This window comes from Carex rostrata, chromosome 12 (genome assembly GCF_964058835.1).
Source record: "Carex rostrata chromosome 12, lpCarRost1.2, whole genome shotgun sequence".
Lineage (NCBI taxonomy): Eukaryota > Viridiplantae > Streptophyta > Magnoliopsida > Poales > Cyperaceae > Carex > Carex rostrata.
In genome coordinates, this window is record NC_135929.1 from 3,898,703 (window position 1) to 3,920,373 (window position 21,671).

The 21,671-nt window shown below is 35.3% G+C and overlaps 3 protein-coding genes across 4 annotated transcripts; 2 read left to right on the forward strand and 1 right to left on the reverse strand.

Annotated features, from left to right (window-relative positions):
* The first annotated feature begins 1,212 nt into the window (after positions 1–1,212).
* On the forward strand, positions 1,213–4,764 carry LOC144563281 (proline-rich receptor-like protein kinase PERK3). 2 transcript variants are annotated; one of them, XM_078312730.1, is made up of 8 exons: positions 1,213–1,902; positions 2,190–2,627; positions 2,722–2,808; positions 2,921–2,991; positions 3,168–3,244; positions 3,340–3,487; positions 3,580–3,741; positions 4,202–4,764. In XM_078312730.1, the coding sequence occupies exons 1-8, from the start codon at positions 1,242–1,244 to the stop codon at positions 4,457–4,459; spliced, it is 1,902 nt and encodes a 633-aa protein (XP_078168856.1). In that variant the 5' UTR covers positions 1,213–1,241; the 3' UTR covers positions 4,460–4,764. The 2 variants fall into 2 exon arrangements, with proteins under 2 accessions (XP_078168856.1, XP_078168857.1); XM_078312731.1 differs by having other exon boundaries at positions 2,193–2,627.
* A 5,698-nt stretch (positions 4,765–10,462) lies between these two features.
* LOC144562901 (ras-related protein Rab7-like) lies at positions 10,463–14,095 on the forward strand. Its single transcript, XM_078312251.1, has 7 exons — positions 10,463–10,692; positions 10,811–10,837; positions 10,952–11,051; positions 12,682–12,828; positions 13,033–13,113; positions 13,222–13,367; positions 13,823–14,095. Exons 1-7 carry the CDS (start codon positions 10,640–10,642, stop codon positions 13,890–13,892), a joined length of 624 nt encoding a protein of 207 aa, XP_078168377.1. The 5' UTR covers positions 10,463–10,639; the 3' UTR covers positions 13,893–14,095.
* A 1,550-nt stretch (positions 14,096–15,645) lies between these two features.
* LOC144563282 (cell division cycle 20.2, cofactor of APC complex-like) lies at positions 15,646–20,440 on the reverse strand. Its single transcript, XM_078312732.1, has 5 exons — positions 20,365–20,440; positions 19,710–19,976; positions 18,925–19,194; positions 16,478–17,041; positions 15,646–16,377 (listed from the first exon to the last, which is right to left on the reverse strand). Exons 2-5 carry the CDS (start codon positions 19,944–19,946, stop codon positions 16,231–16,233), a joined length of 1,218 nt encoding a protein of 405 aa, XP_078168858.1. The 5' UTR covers positions 19,947–19,976; positions 20,365–20,440; the 3' UTR covers positions 15,646–16,230.
* Between the last annotated feature and the right edge of the window lie 1,231 nt (positions 20,441–21,671).

Sequence of the window (21,671 nt, forward strand, 5' to 3'; positions counted from 1 at the left end):
TTTTTTTTTTCGAAGTTGAAAGAGATAGTTAATGTATGTAGAATTTTTTAACTTATGTTAGTTTGAAAAGTTCAATTCCTGATGCCTCATTTCTTGTCGTCGTATTATCAAACAAAAAGTTAAGAAGCAATTTTCTCGTCTTTATTGAAGTAGTTAATTTTGTATACTAAAATTTATTAATCATTACTTTCTCGATTTCGTATTATCAAAACTGTTAGAATGTGTTTGAACTTTGAAACTTTGAAACTTGATGTGAAAGGTTGAAGTCCTAGAAAATGAAATTACACCGCGTATTGAAAATTCAGGAGGAGATTATTTATCAAATGAGGGCCCCACTAATGAAGTTAATTATTAGATGGATTAAATAGATGCCTCTATTAATCCGCCTCCTTCAAATCCATTCCGCTGACTTTTGCTACATGTGAATCGGATCCTCTCTATCATGTGAACTTTCGTAGATGATAGAGTGCAGATCTGGGCCGTTAATTCTGATTTTGTGGCCGTGATCTAACCGATTATATTTTTCGCAGCATCTAACGATGCACATTACCATTGAAGAGGATCATCATCTTAGCTGCCAGGTGACTGGGTCAGCGGAGTGCGTAACCTCTGAGATATCTCATATTTTGCGTGACCGACGTGTCCGGTGCCTATTCGGGGATACAGCGGGGGGCCAGTATTATTTATGCTTTGAGATTCGTGTAGAACGTATTTGAACGGTTGAGAATTTCCAAAAAGTCACGCAAAATATGAGATATCTCAGAGGATGTGAATTCGGTCATGAGTGGCCAGTGTGGGGTGGTTTATTCCCTTCCCGGCTAATTAGTCCTTTGGCCGACATGACCCCATACTCCTATAACAAATAGATTTATTCCATTAAATAAATCTCTACAATATTTTAACACTTATTAGAATAAATATTCTTATCTTATGGAGAGACTAAGTACAAAGTCATGAAGTTCATTAGTTCAACAAGCGGAAACAGCAAAAAAAAAAAAAAAAAAAATCACTTGTGCACGCGTCTTCCTTCCTACTTTTGGCCCCTTCTTCCCACAAAGGCACAAACTGAAAGTCATAAACCCCACTGGCCCACCATATTTTATGTTTCACCTGTTCCATCAGCGAACGGTGAATGTTTCCCTCCTTCTATTCCTTGACAAAGACTTCCACTTTCCCTTCTTTTAAACACCCATGAAAAAGTGAGGAACCAATATATCAAGCTATAGAGATATTTACAAACCATGTCAGCCCCTTCACCATCAACGGTCTCCTCTCCGCCTCCACCAGCTTTGCCTCCTTCAAATCCTATCCCGCCTACACCAGCCCCAGTGAGTCCTGCTAATCCACCTACACCAACCCCAGTGAGTCCTGCTAAGCCGCCTACACCATCCCCTGAGCCGCCTACTCAACCACCAGTTAAGCCGCCTACACCAGCCCCTGAGCCGCCTCCACCAGCCCCAGTGAGTCCTTCTGAACCGCCTCCACCAGTCCCAGTGATTCCCCCTCCCCCCTCCCCACCTCCAGCCTCTCCTCCTCCGGGAAGTCCTCCTCCTGAAAATTCTCCACCACCTCCTGAATCAACTCCTCCACCTCCATCTTCCCCTGCTCCGCCTCCATCCGACCGTTCACCGCCGCCGCCGCCGCCATCGGCCCCTACGCCGAATACGCCATTGCTTTCACCACCTCCACCAAGTTTATCCCCTCCACCACCGTATGAGCCTCCTCCAGCGGCGCCCTCTCCCTCACCCTCAAGTTCATCATCAACTGCATTGATTGCTGGAATATCTGCCGGGGCAGTGATCGGTGTGCTCTTGCTGGTTGGCCTTGTTTTCTTTTTGTGTTTTAAGAAACGGTCTCGACGTAATCCTTATGATCCCTTTCATCCCTCTCCTCCTCCTTCAGGTGCACCACATTTCTCCATAATTAGGAACATTACTTTTAAAACAATTAATTTTAAAATTGGTAGGTTATACGGAATTTCGTGCATTTGATTGACCTCGCTTGCTACTGTCATGTATAACTACATAATACATTCAGTCCCTGCTTTCACTTTGAAACAAGGTCTGATGGTGAACAATCTTAATTGTACCGTCAAAATGTTTTAATGCAGCAACGATGTAATAACCAAAACACATTGTGTAAAATTAATTGATTTTATATATAAATGTTAATTTGCTCTTTCTTCATAGCAGACCCCTACCGTCAGTTCCAGCAATCACCATTTACCCCCCCTTCAGTCAGCACACTAAGTGATACTAAATCCGGATCCCAACCCATTATTAATCCCAAACCTATGTCCCCTGCTCCCGCACCAGCTATGGCAGGTGGGGCCTTCAAGTATGAAGACCTTGAAATTGCTACCAACGGATTTGCAGAGTCGAATGTGTTGGGCCAAGGCGGATTCGGGCTTGTTTACCAAGGCACATTGACTGGAAAAGAGGTTGCTATTAAGAAACTGACGTCAGGCAGTGGCCAGGGAGACAGAGAGTTCAGAGCAGAGGTTGAGATAATTAGTCGGGTCCACCACAAAAATTTGGTCTCCTTGGTCGGGTATTGTGTACATGAGGATCAGAGATTGTTGGTTTATGAATATGTGCCTAACAAGACACTTGATTTCCATTTGCATGGTATGTTCTGAATTGTTCTGAGCTCAAATGGCTTTGAAATGAATTCTCTTTTGATCTGATATTAAGTTTGTAAAATTGAATTGCTTTTATGTAGGGAGTGGCCGGCCAACACTTGATTGGCCTAGAAGATGGAAGATTGCTTTGGGTTCTGCTAAGGGTTTGGCATATCTACATGAGGATTGTTAGTCCCTACTACGCACCTATTTTTTTCAGCCATTAACATGTTAGCTTGCTTGCACAATTTTTGGTGCTTGGTTTCGCTTCTTAAGCATATGCTGTTTTACTAATTTTAGGTGATCCAAAAATCATTCACCGGGACATTAAAGCCGCAAATATACTTCTTGATTACAACTTTGAGCCTAAGGTAGGCATGTTGTTTGATTTTCCTTGTAGCGATAAATTTATAATCTTGAAATTTTCAATTTTTTGTCACCATTTACTATTTTATTTGAGGTTCTTTTTATACTAGGAAAAGTTTTTTTTTTTATTAAATTGAGGATGATATTGACTAGATTGAACCTAACAAGCCAAACACTGCAGGTTGCGGATTTTGGATTGGCAAAGTTTGTGCCTACTAATGTGACACATGTCTCTACCCGAATCATGGGAACTTTTGGGTCAGCATTTTACTTTAAATATTATTCGATCATATTATTTATTTGTTTGTTTGTTTCTGCTCTTCTATTTACAATCATTCTTTTGATACATTCAGATATGTGGCACCAGAGTATGTGACATCTGGAAAACTTACAGACAGGTCAGATGTATATTCATATGGGGTTATGCTTCTTGAGCTAATCACAGGGAGGAAGCCTATTATGCCTTCTGATCCTGACATGGACCAGAGTTTGGTTAATTGGGTAAGCCTGCCCATACATATTTTTGAACAGTGTGAAAACTGCCTCATAACTTCAACAAGAAAAATTCATTAATAAACTTTATGGTCCTCCAGGCAAAAGCATTGCTTACCCGAACCACAAAAGAGGATATCTTTGATGAACTGGTAGACCCATGGCTCGAAACCAACTATGATCACTATGACATGAAACGCTTAATACACTGTGCAAATGCCGCGGTACGAGACTCGGCAAAAAAGCGTCCTCGAATGGGCCAGGTCAATTGAATTTTCTTCTATATAATTTACCTTGTACAATATCTGCATAATTTATGACCGGCCGCTCAAATTGTTATTTCCTTGTACTCGACATTAGCTCGCTTCCATTGTGTATTGTGTTCCTGGTACAATATGGTGATGTGACAAATTTCATTGAGCTTTACCAGCAATCAATTCAATCATCCAAAACCATTTTTTTCATCGCTCAAGGAAAATAGCAGATGCAATGTTATGGAACTACTTTCTGTAAAAGCTTGAACTGATAGAGGACATAGTCTCATAGACTTTTTTAATTGTAACACTCTCACCTCACATGAGATGGTTTGATTATGAACCTATCTGGTAGGATTTGAACTTGGCACTTCTTGCTTTTATCTAAATCTGAACAGAAGGTGTCTATGGACATTCCTAGCATCTGAAATTTACCTTCTTTTTTTAAACTACTGACTTAATTGAGCAGATTGTGCGATACCTGGAAGGAGAAATATCACTAGAGGACCTGAATGCCGGGATGATGCCGGGTGACAGCAAGGTGAAAACCAACACAAGCGAGCAGGATGTGCTCAGGAGAATGGCATTTGGTGGTGTCTTAAGTGAAGACTTAGCTGAGAGTGACATGACTAGCGACTATGATCTGCAATCTAGCACTGGTGCCAACACAGAAGAGATGGAGCAGCAACGACTCAACAAAATGGAACAGAGCAGTAGTGAAGTGTGACAAAACAATAAAAGCTCGTTTCACAATTTTTTTCACTACACTTCTTTTTTTCCTCCAACGTGTTACATTTTTTTCACAGATTACCAGAAAACCAAATGATTTTGTTCATATATATATATATATATCAATTTGTTAATGTTCATTTTTTTTTTCTCTTTTGTTATTCAAGAAAACTAAACAATTGGTTTACAGGATGTACAGATTTGTTAATATTTACCAAAGAGAGAATGTCAAGCGATCGCTATTGTAATAATTATTCCCTTATAAATGTACATTATATTAGTGTGTTTCCCATTTTTTTTTAACTAGCGGTGCTCTAGTTATTGACTTATTTCTTGTGATGCAAAACTAATTACCATAATTTCTCCTTTTCTATCGTCTGCAAATTTATTTTATATTTTGTACATTAAGTTATTGTTATTTATTTGTGTTGCTCGTTGAGTCGTTGTTATTAGTAAGAAAAAGGTTATGAAGCCATAGAAAAAATGCAGCTTGTTCTCATGCTACGTTGTAATTTAGTAACAAAATGGGGTGATTTTAAGGCAGTATCGTTCCGATAATAACTGATTTTTGTAACCTTTCGTCCCTTCCGTTCCGATAATAACTGATTTTAAAAAATATCCTCCAAAAAATAATAAACCAAAATACCACATTTTTTTTTTCAGAATTCCATATTTATTGAGGCCACAATGACAAATGGCGGCTCCATTCTTGAAGACCGCCATTTTGTTGGGATTTATGATATTTAAAGTAGCGGAATTTCAAATAAAAAATGACAAAAAGTACCAAAGAAACATCATGTGTGACTAAAATCAAACTAAAATCTATTTCCAAATCAATAAGATCGTACCTTTAGTTTCCTGTCTCCAACAAGAAAAGAAGGTACTTGAGATGTAGGGTTGTAGCCTCTATTTCCTTGTTGATGCTAATGGTGGTTGATGTCTTGCAGCGCCTTGGCGGTTGATGTGTGAGTGACCTAGAATGCCTTGCACCAAGATGAGCATCCAAAGTAGAAGCTCTCCACGGTATCCACAAAGAAATTAATTAGAAATCAAATATTTTTCTTGCTAGAGAGTACTAATTTGGCTGCTCCTTAATCTCTATTCTTCAAGAGAACTAGATATTGATTCTAGAATTTGTGGATTCTCAACACATGAGAGATCAAAACGGGAAAAAAAAGAGTATTTCGATAGAATTTCAACTCTCTAAACCAAAAGATAATACTTCTAGGGCTCTTTAAATAGCCTACGTGAAGTTTACAAGCAATTTCCCATGCCTTATTAGAAGTTTTTTCCATGATTTTCACTTACCTAGAATTAGCATTCTTAAAAAAAAAACTGTTTTCTGCGCAGTTGTTTCGGTCTCAGCTTCGGCCACGAACTATCTGTTTCGGTCTTGGCCGAACATACTATTTTCTCAGCACTTCCAGAACTGTCCGGAACTACCAGGAACTGAATCTGTTTCGACCTTCACATAACATGTTCATTTTCATCACTTTGATTTTGTCCAGGAATTGAGACCGAAACTGCACGAAACTAACTTTGTTTTGGCCAAGAACTATTTCTATTTTGGTCAAGAACTGTGGTAAAAATTCAGAACTCTTTACTATCCACAAAAACTCCTTTTTGCAGCCCGCAAAGATTCTCCCCGGTTGATTTTTTCGGATATTTGGATTGCATTGAACTATTTAATTAAATCCAAAATAACATATAATTATCCCCATAATTATTTATCTCATGTTTAGATAGAGAAACCAATTTATTAGGCATGTCGCACATGTCAAATAAATCAAGGAACATTTATAATTAATTCCTTATTGGCGTGGCCCTGTGATATCTATGTCATTTGTTAATGGAATATGAAACTCCTTTCGATTCCATAAACTACAAGTGGCACCTAGTAACATGCATTGTAGATACTCAAATAACATCGATGATAAGTACCATATCGTATCACGATCCCTAAGCAACAATTGCCTCGTGTCAATTTCATGTCTCATGATATCATGAATAGATCCAAGGTAGGAACGTGTCATTCTTGCAAATCTACTCATTTTATTGATTCTGAAATAATTAAATAATTATGATTAACTCCTTAATCATATGTGCACATACTTCTATTATTTCATCAAGGGGCTAGTGACATCATTACTCATTTACATGAGTAACATTGGTTTTCGTGATAATTACTATCTCTCCACATGAGAGACATATTGAGATAAAATATGTATGACTGTCAGTTACATGCAGCATTGGATATATAATACTCACGAATATGTATTCCCATGTGAGAGAAACAATCATCTCATACCTTAAAATTTCAGACACAAATAAAACATTAATGACACAAACACAGTCCATATTAAATGTTTTACTTTGGTCATGTCCAATCCACTGATCTCCATCAGTTATCCATTTTATTAGATTGACATCTCCTTGTCATATGATCTGCATAACATAATCATCATCTAATCCAAATGCTAATCTTATACCGGTAATAAAATACTCAAGGAATAAGATGATAAATAAATCATCCAATTACATGAACAAAATTTAGAAAACTAATATTAACACATTTAACGTTGCGGTTTCAATTATGGGGCCACCATTTATTGTTGTGGCCTCATTTTTATTAAACAAAATGTTTATTTGATTTGTTTGTTTATTTTTTATATATTTTAGTTATTATGTTTAATTGTTATTTTGTTTTAAACGTTGTTTATTAAATATGTCGACTATTTGTAAATTTGTCGGATCAAAATTCTAGTCTATCGTTTAGTGGACATGCAGTTTCTATTTTTTTTATTGTAGGTTTATTTTAGATATATTGTTATTATTATCTACTGAAAAAAATACACCTTGTTTGTAATTTTTGAAAATAAAACAAATAAATAAACTCAAATCTATTATACTTGAAATACATAAACTAAAACAAAATAAAATTTTATAACCTATTCTTTTTTTTTTTAAAGGAAACTAACATGAAATGGCGGTCCGAATATATATCAAATTCTACAGAAATAAAAGTTTTTTTTTTATTGAGAGTATACTTAAAAAATTTCGGCGTGGGTGGGCTTATTTTAATTAAAAATCATTTTTTGGAATGATAGAATCTTGCTTCCCTAAATCCGCTGACTATTTTGTAATAATTACTTGTGCAGCTGAGCTAAAATTGTTGGAAAATAATCAAAGATCAACAAAAACACAGGATATAAATAATGGACCGGGCTATAATAGCAGGATAGTGGGCCCCAATTAATTTAAAAATTAGCATAGAATAAACTTAGCTGAAATTAAGCTCGTAATTTTCAACTATTGCAAGTGGTTCCAGCTAATCCTACCTGGCCCCTCGGACTCTCTCTTCTTCGAGTATAAATGAATTTATAATAATCCTTTGACCGAGTGTCAATGATATCCTTTTAATCATTTACCTGATTAGTACAGTATTTGGTAAAACGGATATAAATAATTTTTTTATTGGCTTATATATTAGATATAGATATAGATAAGCAATCATATTTGTTAATTTATTGAGTAAGAGTATGGATAATAACTATTCGTAATCGTTACTGTATAGAATAATTATAAATATAAAATTATATATGATAATTTTCTTTATTTATATGTATAACTATATGTCTATATGACTTAATAATGATGGTTAAATCGATTATATTACAGTTCATATGATTTTCTATATAGTAATGTATGAGAAAAATAATTTATCCAACATTTTTTTAGTTTTTAAATTAGTAATTTATGATAAAAGTGATTTATACAATATTTTATCATTCTATATAATTAATCATTTAAATCTTTTACAATTATGAGATAAAAAATTATAAATGGTAAATGGGATAAAACACTATTTTTTTAATATTTTTGTGATATTAAGTACATGTATTTAATTTACATATTTATTTGTTATATTTTTGAATTAAATTATACCTACTATTAATTTATTTGATAATTATCGTGATTCATTTCGTTATCTGTTATCAATAACGTAATGAGTAAGGATAGAGTAAAAGTAAGCTAATATTTAATGAGTAAGAATAAAATATGGATAAAATTAATTTTAAGTGGATATGAATATAAGAGCAAAGCTAGCATGTGTTGTGCTCACTAAAAAGTTTGGTAAGTATTATTTCCATCAGATTGGTTTCAAACGGCAACTAAAAGATGTTAAAACTAATTTACTTCATAAATAATGTGTATATATACAAAATTTTAAAAGTTTCGAATTCATTTTATGCAAAGTCAAGCAAATAAAAAAAATTATAAGTTATTTTAGAAGTTATCTTATATATTTATTTACAAAGTAAGTGATAATTTTTTATTCATTATTTAAATCTAATTCGATGAAGTACTCTAAAATTATATTCATCAATCTCTTTTAACAAACACAACACAAGTGAGCCTATGAATATAAAAAGGGAGAATTTCATATATACTACTCAAAAATTATGAAATTACATATTTACTATCCAAATTTTTATAACTACATATTTACCATCTTAAAATCCAATAACTCACATATTTACTCAATATAACTTTAGTATATAAATATATCCAAAACTTAGATTAATTATATTATCCATTAACCACCTGTTTGTCACATGTTCTTATACCAAACAAATATGGTTCTATATGGGCTCGTGCCAAGATGCCAGCATAACTTGGACCAGCTTTGTAGATGTAATCCAGTTTGCTAACCAACTCCCTAATACACAAAGATCTGCTTTTCTCTTAGTTTGCAGTGCCATATGCTGGTCTATTTGGAAGCACCGTAACGACCTATGCTTTGAACAAGGTAAACAAAAATCAAGTAGACATCTCATTTTTCTAATTCTTTCTCTTGTACACTATTGGACAGGTCGGGTGACACAGCCAGTGGCTGCTGCTACAGCGTTTTGGCTTCCCTCTGACCTAGATGTTCTCCCTTTGGCAAGTTGGCTTCCAGATGATGCGGTTGCTTCCTCCACCGTTGCTGACGCCCAAGGAGACCAGCTGATGCTTTATGGAGCATAGCCCTTTCAAAATGAAAGTGGACACCTTACCAAATTTTGTAGTTACATATACTTTTCACAGCCCCATTGCGTGGCTTCGCTTTTTTAGTTGTGCTAGGCAGCTGCTGTCTGCTCTAGCTTTTTTGGTTGTGCTTGTCATGTTGATGAACTCCTTCTTTGTGAGTTTTGTAAGGGTTTATTGTTTGTGGACCTAGCTGATTTGAATTTTCGTTGAAGGGTGTAATTTAACTTTTCTCTTCAATAGAAGATGGGCTTCGGCCTTTTTAATCAAAAAAAAGATTAATTATATTTAATTTTCTTAAAACTATAATTAATCAAGGATTAACTTAACATCTTCTCTTTCATTCCTTAGAACCATTCTCCTTTATATCCAATATAAAAGATTAAAACAGATATTTCAAACTGAGTCAGTAACAAAATACATATTCTCAAACTTAGTTACTACTTTGATAACGGATTGCGATATCAGCGTCGAATTCAGTATAAGTTATTTTGTTGGAAAAGTTGGAACAATTACCTTGTTTTTAAACGATCAAGCTAGAGTTGGAATCCTTAAATCCGATTTTGTTGCTCCTTCTCTCTGAGTTTAAGCGAGATAGACGAGATGAGGAGAGAGTTTAAGTGAAAATGAAAAGTTACGTCAAAAAAGATAGAAGAGAAATATTTGCGCAAAAAAGGAAGAGGCAGAGAAGGAGAAGCGACTAAATAACTTGTTGATTATATTTTATATAATTTTAAACTTAATTAATCTCATTTTTTTACTAATTGAATAAATATACGAATTATTAGATTTTAAATGATAAATATGAAATTCTACCATACAAAAATGCCCCTCCATCACCCACTAAACCAGTTCTGACATCTAGCAGTAGTAGCCTAGTAGGTTCCGTTTCCAGGGAAATACCAATAAATAATTTCCTCAAAAAAAAAAACCAATAAATAAACCATACCTTATTTTAGGAATTTAACCAATGTGTGGCCGCCACGTGTCAATTTAACCTTTTCTCCTAACCTTCATCATTCGTCTTCCAGAGAGACCCCAGTCAAGTTTCTCTTCTATAGTTTCTAGGGTTTCGTCTGGCTCTTGTTTCGAGAAATCAAACCAAATCTTTAGGCATTTCATACAATCTCTGAGCTTCTACTTTGGAGCTATGGCATCGAGGCGAAGAACTCTTCTAAAAGTCATCATACTTGGCGATAGCGGGTGATTTATTGGTTTTTTTGGTACTTCATTCTAAATTTTTAGTTGTGACTCCATGTATTTAGCTGATTTGAGTAAATTTTTGTTTGAATTATATCTGGATGCTATTCCATCTGCGTAGGGTTGGGAAGACATCGTTGATGAACCAGTATCCTTGAATTAGCCAGATTTTTTTTGGTACAATTTTATTTTCTAGGAAAAAATCGTTCGCAATTTAGAGATTTTGTCGTTTTCTTTTCGTTATCCTTGATAATTTGAATAGATATGTAAATAAGAAGTTCAGCAACCAGTACAAAGCAACAATTGGGGCTGATTTTCTGACCAAAGAAGTCCAATATGATGATCGGCTGTTCACATTACAGGTATACTCTTAATCTCTTCGGGCATGTTCGGCACCCTTCCTTAAGGGTGAAGGATTAAATTTTTAATCTTTGCTAAGGAATGTATGTTCGGTAAAGAGATAAGATTAAGAAAAAGGCTTAATGTAAATAAAATATACATTTTAGTATACAAAGACCAATTTGTCCCTCACCTCTTCCTCTTCCTCTGATTTTTTACCTCTGATCTTTTCATCTAAAGAGATGATATTAATACCAAGTACATTTCCATTAAATTTCATATAATCCCAAGTAAAGAACTATTAAATCCATTATATCTCTTGCTCTTCCTCTGAACTTCTATAATTAAATAGCTATTTAATTGAAAATTTCCATTAAATTTTACAAAAAAAAAAAAACAACATAATCCCAAGTAATTTTTTCGTTAAATCCATGCACTGGTACCGTGACCCCTGTAATACAATTGAGGTACCATAGGTACCACTGTTACAAGCATCTTAAGAAGACTGTAGAAATTTGAAACTCAAAACACGCATGCAATTTTCAATTTAGTAAATTACATTATGAAATTAAATCCTCCTAAATTTTGTTAATAAACCATTCACCATCCAATTCGCTCAGGATTCTGAATTGAGAGAGTGGGTTCAAAAATAAATCTGATTGCTCAACCCAAGCCAAGTTATCTAAAAGAAGAATGAAAATTCAAACTAGCGAACTAAAACTTTGAGATTTGGTAGAAAATAACTCAATTGATTGAATTTCAGAAGAAAACTAAAATTGTTTGATATTACATAATAATCTTCGAAGTGGATCTCAATAGAGAGGTCATCTCAAGAGAAATCTGTCTGTAGCATTAGATTTACGATTTGATTACCGGAGAACCGTCAATCAAGGATGGAAGGAGGGCACAGTTTTTTCTCCCATGCCTAGAGACATGGGTTGGCTATAGAAGAAGAAAGGAATAAAATATTATAAAGGACAAAAGTGTTCTAAGGAGGTCACCTTTATGAGGATATTATGGTCCGTAAAAATCAGCTAAGGAGCTCCTTTAGAGGCCAATTTGCTAAGGAGGGGTCAGATTCGCCTTAAGAATTTGATCTAAGGTGGTGCTTTAATCCATTCTAAGGAATTATTGTTCGGCTGGATTAAGAGGGATTAGAAGCTAAAGGAGCTCTAAGGAGATGTCACCGAACATATACTTCATACCTTTAAACATTGCTCCCTTTTCAGTTTACATTTCTTTCTGGTGTCTAGTCTTGATATATGCATATCTTGTAGAAATGTATTTCACATCTGTTCTAATTTTTCATCTATAACTAGTTATATTTGCTAATCTGAGCTATTACTTGGGTTTTTACTTGTCTCATTGGCCTTAAGTGTACCTTTAGTGCCCTTTTCTAGCTTCAAATCATCCATTGTGTTAAATTTAGCACTACTGAGTGCTGTTTGGTACAGCTAGATTTGTATTGATATGGTACTACCAACTACCAGAGTGACTGACATGAGGTTGAGATCTGATGCTATTTTCATTCGTATTACACGTTGAATTTGCTTGATTCATAAAGGCTCATGTGATGTTTGTTCCACAATGAGATGTGACTGTACTAATCTATAGAGTTTTTTCTCTATTTTGATTGGATATTCCTTGTGGCAGATATGGGATACAGCAGGACAAGAGAGATTCCAGAGTTTGGGTGTGGCTTTCTATAGAGGCGCAGATTGCTGTGTTCTTGTTTATGATGTCAATGTTATGAAATCATTTGATAACCTTAATAATTGGAGGGAAGAATTCCTTATCCAGGTAACATACCTCGATACAAATTTTTCTACACTTCTAATTTCTACACTGATCTGTGAAGCATATTTTATTTCTACACTTCTAATTTCTACACTTTCACATTTTTGAAAGGAGCTTTATTTGAAGGTGACAAAGGTGTTCTAGGAAGGATTGTCTCTTTTATTTGTCTGATGAATTTTAAGTATAATTTCTCTCTCTTTTATTTAGGCTAGCCCATCAGACCCTGAGAACTTCCCCTTTGTAGTGCTAGGAAACAAAATTGATGTTGATGATGGTAATAGTCGCGTGGTAAGCACTAACCAAATTATCTAATTTTGTTGCTCTTTTGCTAAATTTGGGCTAATTGAATAGAATTAATATGTTTTATATTTTTTTTTATTGGGGATCTGATTTAAGGTTTCTGAGAAGAAGGCAAGGACCTGGTGTGCCTCAAAAGGGAACATACCATACTTTGAGACCTCTGCAAAAGATGGAACCAATGTTGACGCCGCATTTCAGTGCATAGTTCAGAATGCAATCAAGAATGAACCAGAGGAAGAATTGTGAGTGTGATTTCTCTTGTTTTGCACAAAGTATAATAAAATAAAAGGTGTTTTATGAGAATTAGGTAATATTCCAAATACTTGGTCTTTAGAAAATTAAAATGATGGATCAATAGAATGAGAAACATGTAGGAAATTATTTTTTCTGTTAAGCAAAGTCTCGCCAAAATGAGCTTTGCAACTGTTTTTCCTCTAAACATTGCCTTGTTATTCCACATAGACCTCCTGATTTTATCTAGAGGGTATAGTCTTTGCATAAGTGGTTCTTTTGGAGTTTGGTGCTTCTTATTATAGCTCAATATAAATGGCTCTGTTGCTCTTACAACTTACAAGAGAGCTGTGGGTTGTCTTAAAAGTTTGCCATTGGGCAAAATTTATAACGATTACCTGATCAAACCCTGGCACATTATCTAATTCTCTGAAGTTTGAAAAAATAATGATTTGTTTATGATAAGGTACATTCCTGACACCATTGATATGGGGGGCGGGTCACGGCCTTTGGGTTCATCAGGATGTGAGTGTTAAGAGAGGAGAATGGAAACCAGGTTGCAAATTATATTGTGATAAATTATGATTGTTGATCCTTAGTTATGTTTTTGTTTTATGTAAAAGAATGTGCATTCTTAAATGGTCTCTATGTCAAAGATTATGTATTATTTAAACATGCTGTAAATATTCTGTTGCGTCATTGGAAAAATGTAGTTGGGACATCGAATTCCCTTGCTTGTTTCTTTTTTCTTCGTCTTATTTATTTTATTTAATATTCTAGGTCGAGAAACCTTCTATGGAGTATGAACATACAGTTGCTTGGTTCATTATTTTTTTAATTGCACAATTAGTTTTAAATTTGGCATTAGAAACGAGGCTATAAAATTCAACGTCTAATTAGCGGTTAAGTCAACTTTTAATATCTAATTGGAATCCATCGTAGTGTGATTTTTTTGGTTCACAATTGTTGTGCTTGCATTGTCAGATACTTGATAATTTTGAAATATTTTTTAGATGTTCAATTAGACAATAATAAACTCAATCATCGATTCATCTTCAATATCAATGAAAAAAATTGTAAGTATAATTTGGGTTTTAGCCCTTTCTACATTTTGCTATATCATTTTTTGTAATACGTCACAACTTATCATTGTGTTATCCTCAAATAACGTAACGATTAAAACTATTCCAAAACTTCCAATCATTGTAACTTGTGAGTGAATTGTAGGATTGCTTTTACACGATTACTATTTATATTACGTACTTGTGAAGTTAATACATATCGGATGTTCTAAGGTCTCTTGCAGCCAAGGCAACAATGTCAGCACAGGAAACTACTCTGGGGCAAGCCTGCTCCACCATCTCATAAATCACCTCATATCCACCTCAGCGGCATCCCTCTCAGTGGCTGTGTTGCTTCCCGTTGACGAGTCTATGAGCAATGAAGCATCACATTCCTAGCAATCGGACGAGTCTGATAAATATAGCGCAAGGTTTTTTTCAGATATATATTAGGGCGTATATATTGAGAACTAAGCTTTTTGCAAATGCGAATAGATATATTATTAGAAAAATAAAGTTGATAATATTCGAACATAAAATCACTAGAATTAATTTATGATTGAAATTTTATTTTAAAAATTAATTTTCTCTCTCAATAATCGGTCATAATTAAGATAACTATAATCATACGACTCAGTAAGAATCAGCCGAGTCATACTGAGAACTTGGATTATTTTTCCTAAATTGTTTGCTTTTGTTCTAAAATATATAAAAGGGCTTATTAAGATTTACATTAAGACACAAAATTTCATTCGTATAAGATAACAGTTAAATACAATACAAGCATACAAAAATAAAAGGATCAAATAGAGTTGTAAATTTCAAAGACAAATAGAAAAAAAACATATACTTCAGAAAAAATTTCTAACTACCCTTTCATGAAATGCATTTATTTAAAGCTAGATCGTAAATAAAGTATTGTCAAGCACATACTTTTTAGTACTAGAAACAATATTGCACAAATTAGGTCACATCAATGCGAATACAATGAAGAAAACTAAAAAGTGCCAAAAGATATTAAGTATAATTTTCTAATGTTCATTATTCAATAAAATACTTTATTTGTACAATATATATCAAAAGCAGATTTTTTATTATTATGTAAATTGTTTCTTGTTAGATCCTGCAATATATGATATTTTCCAGAATTAATTCATAAATAGCTGTAGACATAATAGAAAAAAGAAGTATCAAATGTAAAATATATTAAACTAAATAAAAGAAAAGAGAGATACAGTACATTTCTATCTACGCCTTCAAAACACAATACAAATATTTCCTTAGTAGCAGATGATTAACCCTTACATTTTTACAAAAGCAAATATATATCTTTCATTAATTGAACAAAAAAAATAAATAACAGCTAGTCCAACAAAAAAAATTCGGCCCCGCTCAAAATAGTTTGTAGCCGACGTAGCTGACAATCAAGCCCCACCAACATGGCGGACATCACACCATTCCCCCATATCTCAATGGATCATCAATGCAATCAAATCTACCCTTCCGATCGGAGCTGCCGATAGATTTCCAAAACCATGGTACCAACAAGCTAAGTGACTATATCGTGATATGGTAGAAGCTCCTATTTTTAAGTCAGACACTTTACCAACAATTTTGAATACACATTTAATTTAGTTGTAAAATTTCAGTCCTGCACCATCCAATATGACAGGTACAACCGTACCAGTTTGGTATTAACCAACAAATTGAATAGAAACCAAAATTTACCTAACATGACATGATGAAAACCTGATGCTTCTTTGCCTTACCGTGGAAATCACAGAAGCAGAAAGAAATCGAATTACCTTATTTATCATCGTATGTGGCTGTACATGTTACATGGCCCCACAGCATGTGAAGTCCTAGGTGTACATCGACTTTTACTTGATTTTTCAAAAATATTCCACAGTTTTAAAGTCTCATCTTCGGATGCAGATGCCACTGTGCATCCATCTGGGCTCTAGAAATTTCAAAAAGAAAAATAAAAAAGAATGTAAGTTACAAATAAATCAAAATGTACAGGGACCCATTTGTAAGTTTCATGTTTTACATATACTTACCTGAGTCATATATAGTACAGGGGCTGTGTGATCAGTAATCTCGGCCATCTGAACCATAGAGGGGTATTTCCATAGTGCCAGTTGGTTCTTCGGAAGCCCGTGTGAAGTCAACAGTTCTTTCTCATTGTTGTTCCACAACAAACTGCACACCTCCGATCCCGTATTCACCGAGTTCAGGCAAGTACCAGCACTTACATCCCAAAATTTAATGCAATGGTCGGTTTCACCCCCACCTGAGGCTAGTAGGTCGTTTTGAAATGGACACCAACCGAGTGCCCTTACCGTGTCAGTGTGGTTGTTAAATCGGTGGAGAGGTGTGGATCTAGAGGCATCATATATATAAAGAAAATTGTCATTGCCTCCGCTTGCAAGGTAATTTCCTGATGGAGACCATTTGAGACCACATACTGCATCTAGATGGTCATAGTAAGCGCTGACAATGTGAGATCGGACCCTCACATCGTGGTTGATGACAGTACCATCTCCATCACCACTTGTGAGGATATAGTTGTTCCATGCGAGAGATCCCACGAAGCCATCGTGGATCCCGTGAAAACAACTTATCTGTTGAATGATAAATTTAGAATGATTAGGATTTCCAGTGTAAATCAATGAGTCATGTCAAGATATCAGGGATGAACATCCTAGAAAAAGATGTTATTAACAGGTGGATTAATTGGATTGATCACTTGCTGAAAAGCTCTTCTTCAAGGATTGTTTTAAATGGGGCAGTTTCAGAATTATTTGCTCACAAAAAGGGATTGAGGCAGGGTGACCCGTTATTCCCCATGTTATTTAACATTGCTGTTGATGTGCTACAAATGATTCAGAGGTTGAATGAGAATCTACTGTCCTGGATATCAATCAGGTTGAATAAGAGGGTTTTTGCATATCAATATGCCAATGACACAGTCCTTATTGCAGCCACAGATTGTTCGATGGTTGCATCGCTGAAAATTGTCTTGAGACTATTCACAGCAGCCTCAGGCCTATCAATTAATTATGAAAAGAGCACATGGATTCCCATTAATGTAAGGCCGCAAAGGGTTCCAATGATTTCTGCAGTTATGGGGTGCACTTAATCCAATTTTCCAGTTAATTATCTTGGATTACCTCTTACTGTTAAAAAACTGCTTTGGGCCCTTTTTTTGCCTTTGATTGAAAAGGTGGAGTTCAGGCTTGAGGGATGGAAGAGCAAACTATTATCAAGAGGAGGTCGTCTTGAATTGATGAACTCGGTGTTAAGCTCCATTCCAATTTATTTCATGGCCTCTTTTCTTTTTCCGAAATGGGTGATTAAGAGGCTTGATCAGATTAGAAGGGACTTTTTGTGGGGAAAACCAGATTCACGAAGAGGAATCTCACTTATAAACTGGCTTACTGTTTGTACTCCTAAACAGAACAGTGGAATGGAGCAGCCAATCTTCTGTTGAGGAATCAAACACTTCTCATGAGGTGGTGGTGGCGACTATACAAAATTACTGACTCCCTCTGGGCAAATACGGTAATCATGCTTTACTGTACAACAGCTGCAGTTCAGGGGCCCGTTTGGAAGCATCTGGGTAATTTGAAGGCAATTTTCCTATGGAGCACCAGATGGAACATTGGGAGGGGAACCAGTATATCATACTGGTATGACACATGGCGGTATCCAACAGTACAAATGGAGACAGTGAATTGCATAAAAAACCGTTCACTGTCACTAAGGGATGCGACTGTGTCTTTGGCAGAGTTCACAAGAGGCATTGTCCTTACAGAGCATACAGATCAGATAATTTGGCTTTGGACATCTAATGGATGCTACTCGGTTAAATCTCTGTATGAAGTGATCATAACTATGGGCAAAACAGATTGGCAGTACAAATACATTTGGAGGCTAAAACTACCACCAACAGTAAGAATGTTTTCTTATCTGTGGCTAAAAGGGAAGTTGCTAACACACGATCTGATGCATCACAGAGGCTTAGCTTGCGATCTAAAGTGTGCAACATGTACAGAATGTACATATGAAACTGACCTACACTTATTTGTTCGATGTTCTTACGTGGCTGAATACTGGCACATGATAGCAATGCTACTGGGATATAGAATTTTATGTGAAGGCGACACAATTCCCCTAACTTTTGACAGATCCTGGAAAAGCTGCAGAGGAAGAGTGTCCAAACAGAAATGGGACATTTATTTCTTGGCATCGTGCTGGATTTTATGGAAAGAAAGAAACAGAAGCATATTTGAAGGAAAGTTAAATGACCCCGGATGGGCGGCTGACAAGGCGGTACAAGAGGGGCAGCTATGGATGCAGTACTGCTGAAGTATTAGGGATAGCACAGGGTGGTTTTGTAATTCCTTTTTTAGGAAAGTTGTAATAGTTGATAGCCTCTATCAGTTTTTCAAAAAAGAAAAAGGAAAAGATGTTATAACTTGAAATCAATTAAAAGTAAACATACCTTGTTATTGGTGGTAGGATCATACAGGAGTACATGAGAATTGCTGAGACCAATGGCAATGCGACGGCAATCAGGGTCCCAGCTGACACTGGTTACCGGTCCGGAATATACCGGAACTGTCACTAGTTCAGATACAGACCCATTTGTAGGATTTCGCAAGTAGACAGTATTGCCATGTGCGATTGCAAGCACATTATTACTCCCCCAATCAAGCAAGTTAAGCCGGTTGTCGCCTATCATATAGGGCAAAGCACGTGTGTCCTCTGGTTTCTGAGGGATTCAAGAAGGGAAATGAATATACAAAGAAAGACAAAGTACGAATGTCATTATTCAGAAAAATGAGGTAATCAGTCAAAAGGTAAAACAAACCTGACTGGTTGAATGAAATATATACAAAAAAAGAAAAAGATGGTTAAATCAATTGGTAGTTTACCATGATGTTCGGTTAAGTATTAAATCAAGTGTTTCCATACTGTAGCAGACCTACACAATATTCGGTTACCGTACCAGACCGACACAATATTCAGTTATAAGTAGCAAACCAAGTGTTGTCATACCATACCATACCCCCATATGGTATGGTACCGAATTAAAATACCGTGTACCAGTACCAGCTACTCCCATGCACCAGTTATTGTACTTGCCTAAACCTGTCCATGATAGTATCAAAATCTGGCAAGGGGGTTGGTACCCTCCCTATATATACCATGCCTATTTCCAATCAGAAATAATGGTAATTTGAGATGTTTAGATCTAGTAACATATGCAAGATAGATAATAAGTACCTGAGGAATGCGCCTGAGCTTTCTTATCGGCTGGACTTGAGTCGAATAAGGGTCATTTGGAAAAGATTGAATGGGAGCAGGAGGTTGGTTGCTAAAAGATAAAATGCGACTTCTTCCTTGTAGCATGGTGTCAGCAAGAAGCTTTCTGTATGCTTCCTTAGAAGGAGATACTATTTCAGATTTTCTCTCATCTTTTCTAGGTATTGTCAGGAGACCCTGTGCTAGAGTCATATTCATCGCACTCCTGTTTGGGATGAATCTGTCGGGCTTTTTATTTACAAGATAGAATACAGAAAATTATCTCCATAACCATGAAGTTATATTAATATGAGAAATTACAGGAGAGAAAACGAAGAATGCATAATGAATAGTTAATAGAAGTGTCATGAAAAATTACTTTCTGGATGAAAAGTTGAAAAAAGAGAAACTTTTGGTTATTCTTAGTACTTTCCATTTATTTCTGTTAGTGGGGCATAATTAACAAAACAACTTCCTAATTGGAGCCACCAATTGAACATACTACAGAAAAACAATTACGAATCAAGGGTTCACTCCACAAGTTAATTCTTGATCCAACAAAATGGCCTAAACATGTATTCTTCATAAAAAAATAACAAAATTTGATGAAATATAATTTTGATTATTAAGATCTTACGTAGCTGCGTGATGAGGGGCGTGAAGAAGCCAATGGTGGGCGACGATAGGGGTGCACACGGTTTGTAGCATCTGACACAGGGCGGTTGATCACAGGTCCGGTGCTCCTTTCAGATGAATTTGATAAACCTGAGAAAGCTACGTCCATAATTAAATAACTAACAGTATGATATAATTCAAACAAGCAAAACCAACAATATTGAATAGAAAAGGAGAATGTATGGAAGAAAAGAAAGTGCAGTTCCAAAAATGAAAAATCAAGAAAAAAAGAGGAAGCGATGCCGTAGATTGCAATTTTTGTGCGTGCGAGAAAGAGAATGAATGATACGTCCGTGCCCCGTGGTGTTTTTATAGGTGGGGGCTTTTTTATAAGCTAAGCTTAGGCGGTTGAATCTAATTAAGAAGGTTTCCAAATTTAAGCCAGTTCTAGACCGTTCTTAATTAAGAAGGTTTCCAAATTTAAGCCAGGGAGCGGGGGCGTTCCAATGGTATCTAGACCGTTCGATCTTTCATTAAGATCATGATCTCATCTCATTCAAACGGAGCGCTTCCGTTAATTTCCCGTCAGCAACGAAAAGAATCTGGACATCTGGTCTACTCTGCCGTCACTCACGTCCTCTCTCTCACGCTCCTCACTTCGCGTCTAGCACTCTTCGCAGAGAATGCGTAATGTATCCTCTGTATTTAACTCAAAAGATTCCCTTTTAAGTTAATAAATCTCAGATTTTAATCGCAGTTTGCACCTCCCTATCTCTTTCCTCCACTTGGGATCTAACTCGAGGATTCTCTCTGTATCGTTGAGTTCCCAACGAGCTCGCTATAGCAGCCAGGGTAATAATTTGGGCTGTTGGAAACTAAATTAATAATAGTTTAGGAAAATATTCTTATCTCCATTCCTATATTAAACATGTAGATATCTTGATCCGTCAACAACTTTGATTAAAAGATAAAATTTCGAATTAAATATCAACTCTTTGATCAAATAAATATAATTCTATGCATCCTTTTACGTATTTTTATGTGTAGAAGTCTAAATTTTTTTAGACACATATCTGTCATATTCTACACATGCAAATTGAATTGTCTTTCTAAATAGTCCTAATTATTTTTTATTTTTTTTAAATGTTATTTAAAATACTTTTGAATTGATTGATAATTAATCAGTCATGTCTTCATTTCTTTCTATTTTTTTTAATAATATTTAAGGAATGTTATTTATCATTTAATATGTCATCATGTACAGAATTTTTCTTATAAAAATATGTCAAAAAAGATTAAAAAAAATGTCATCTAAAAAAAGTTATTTAT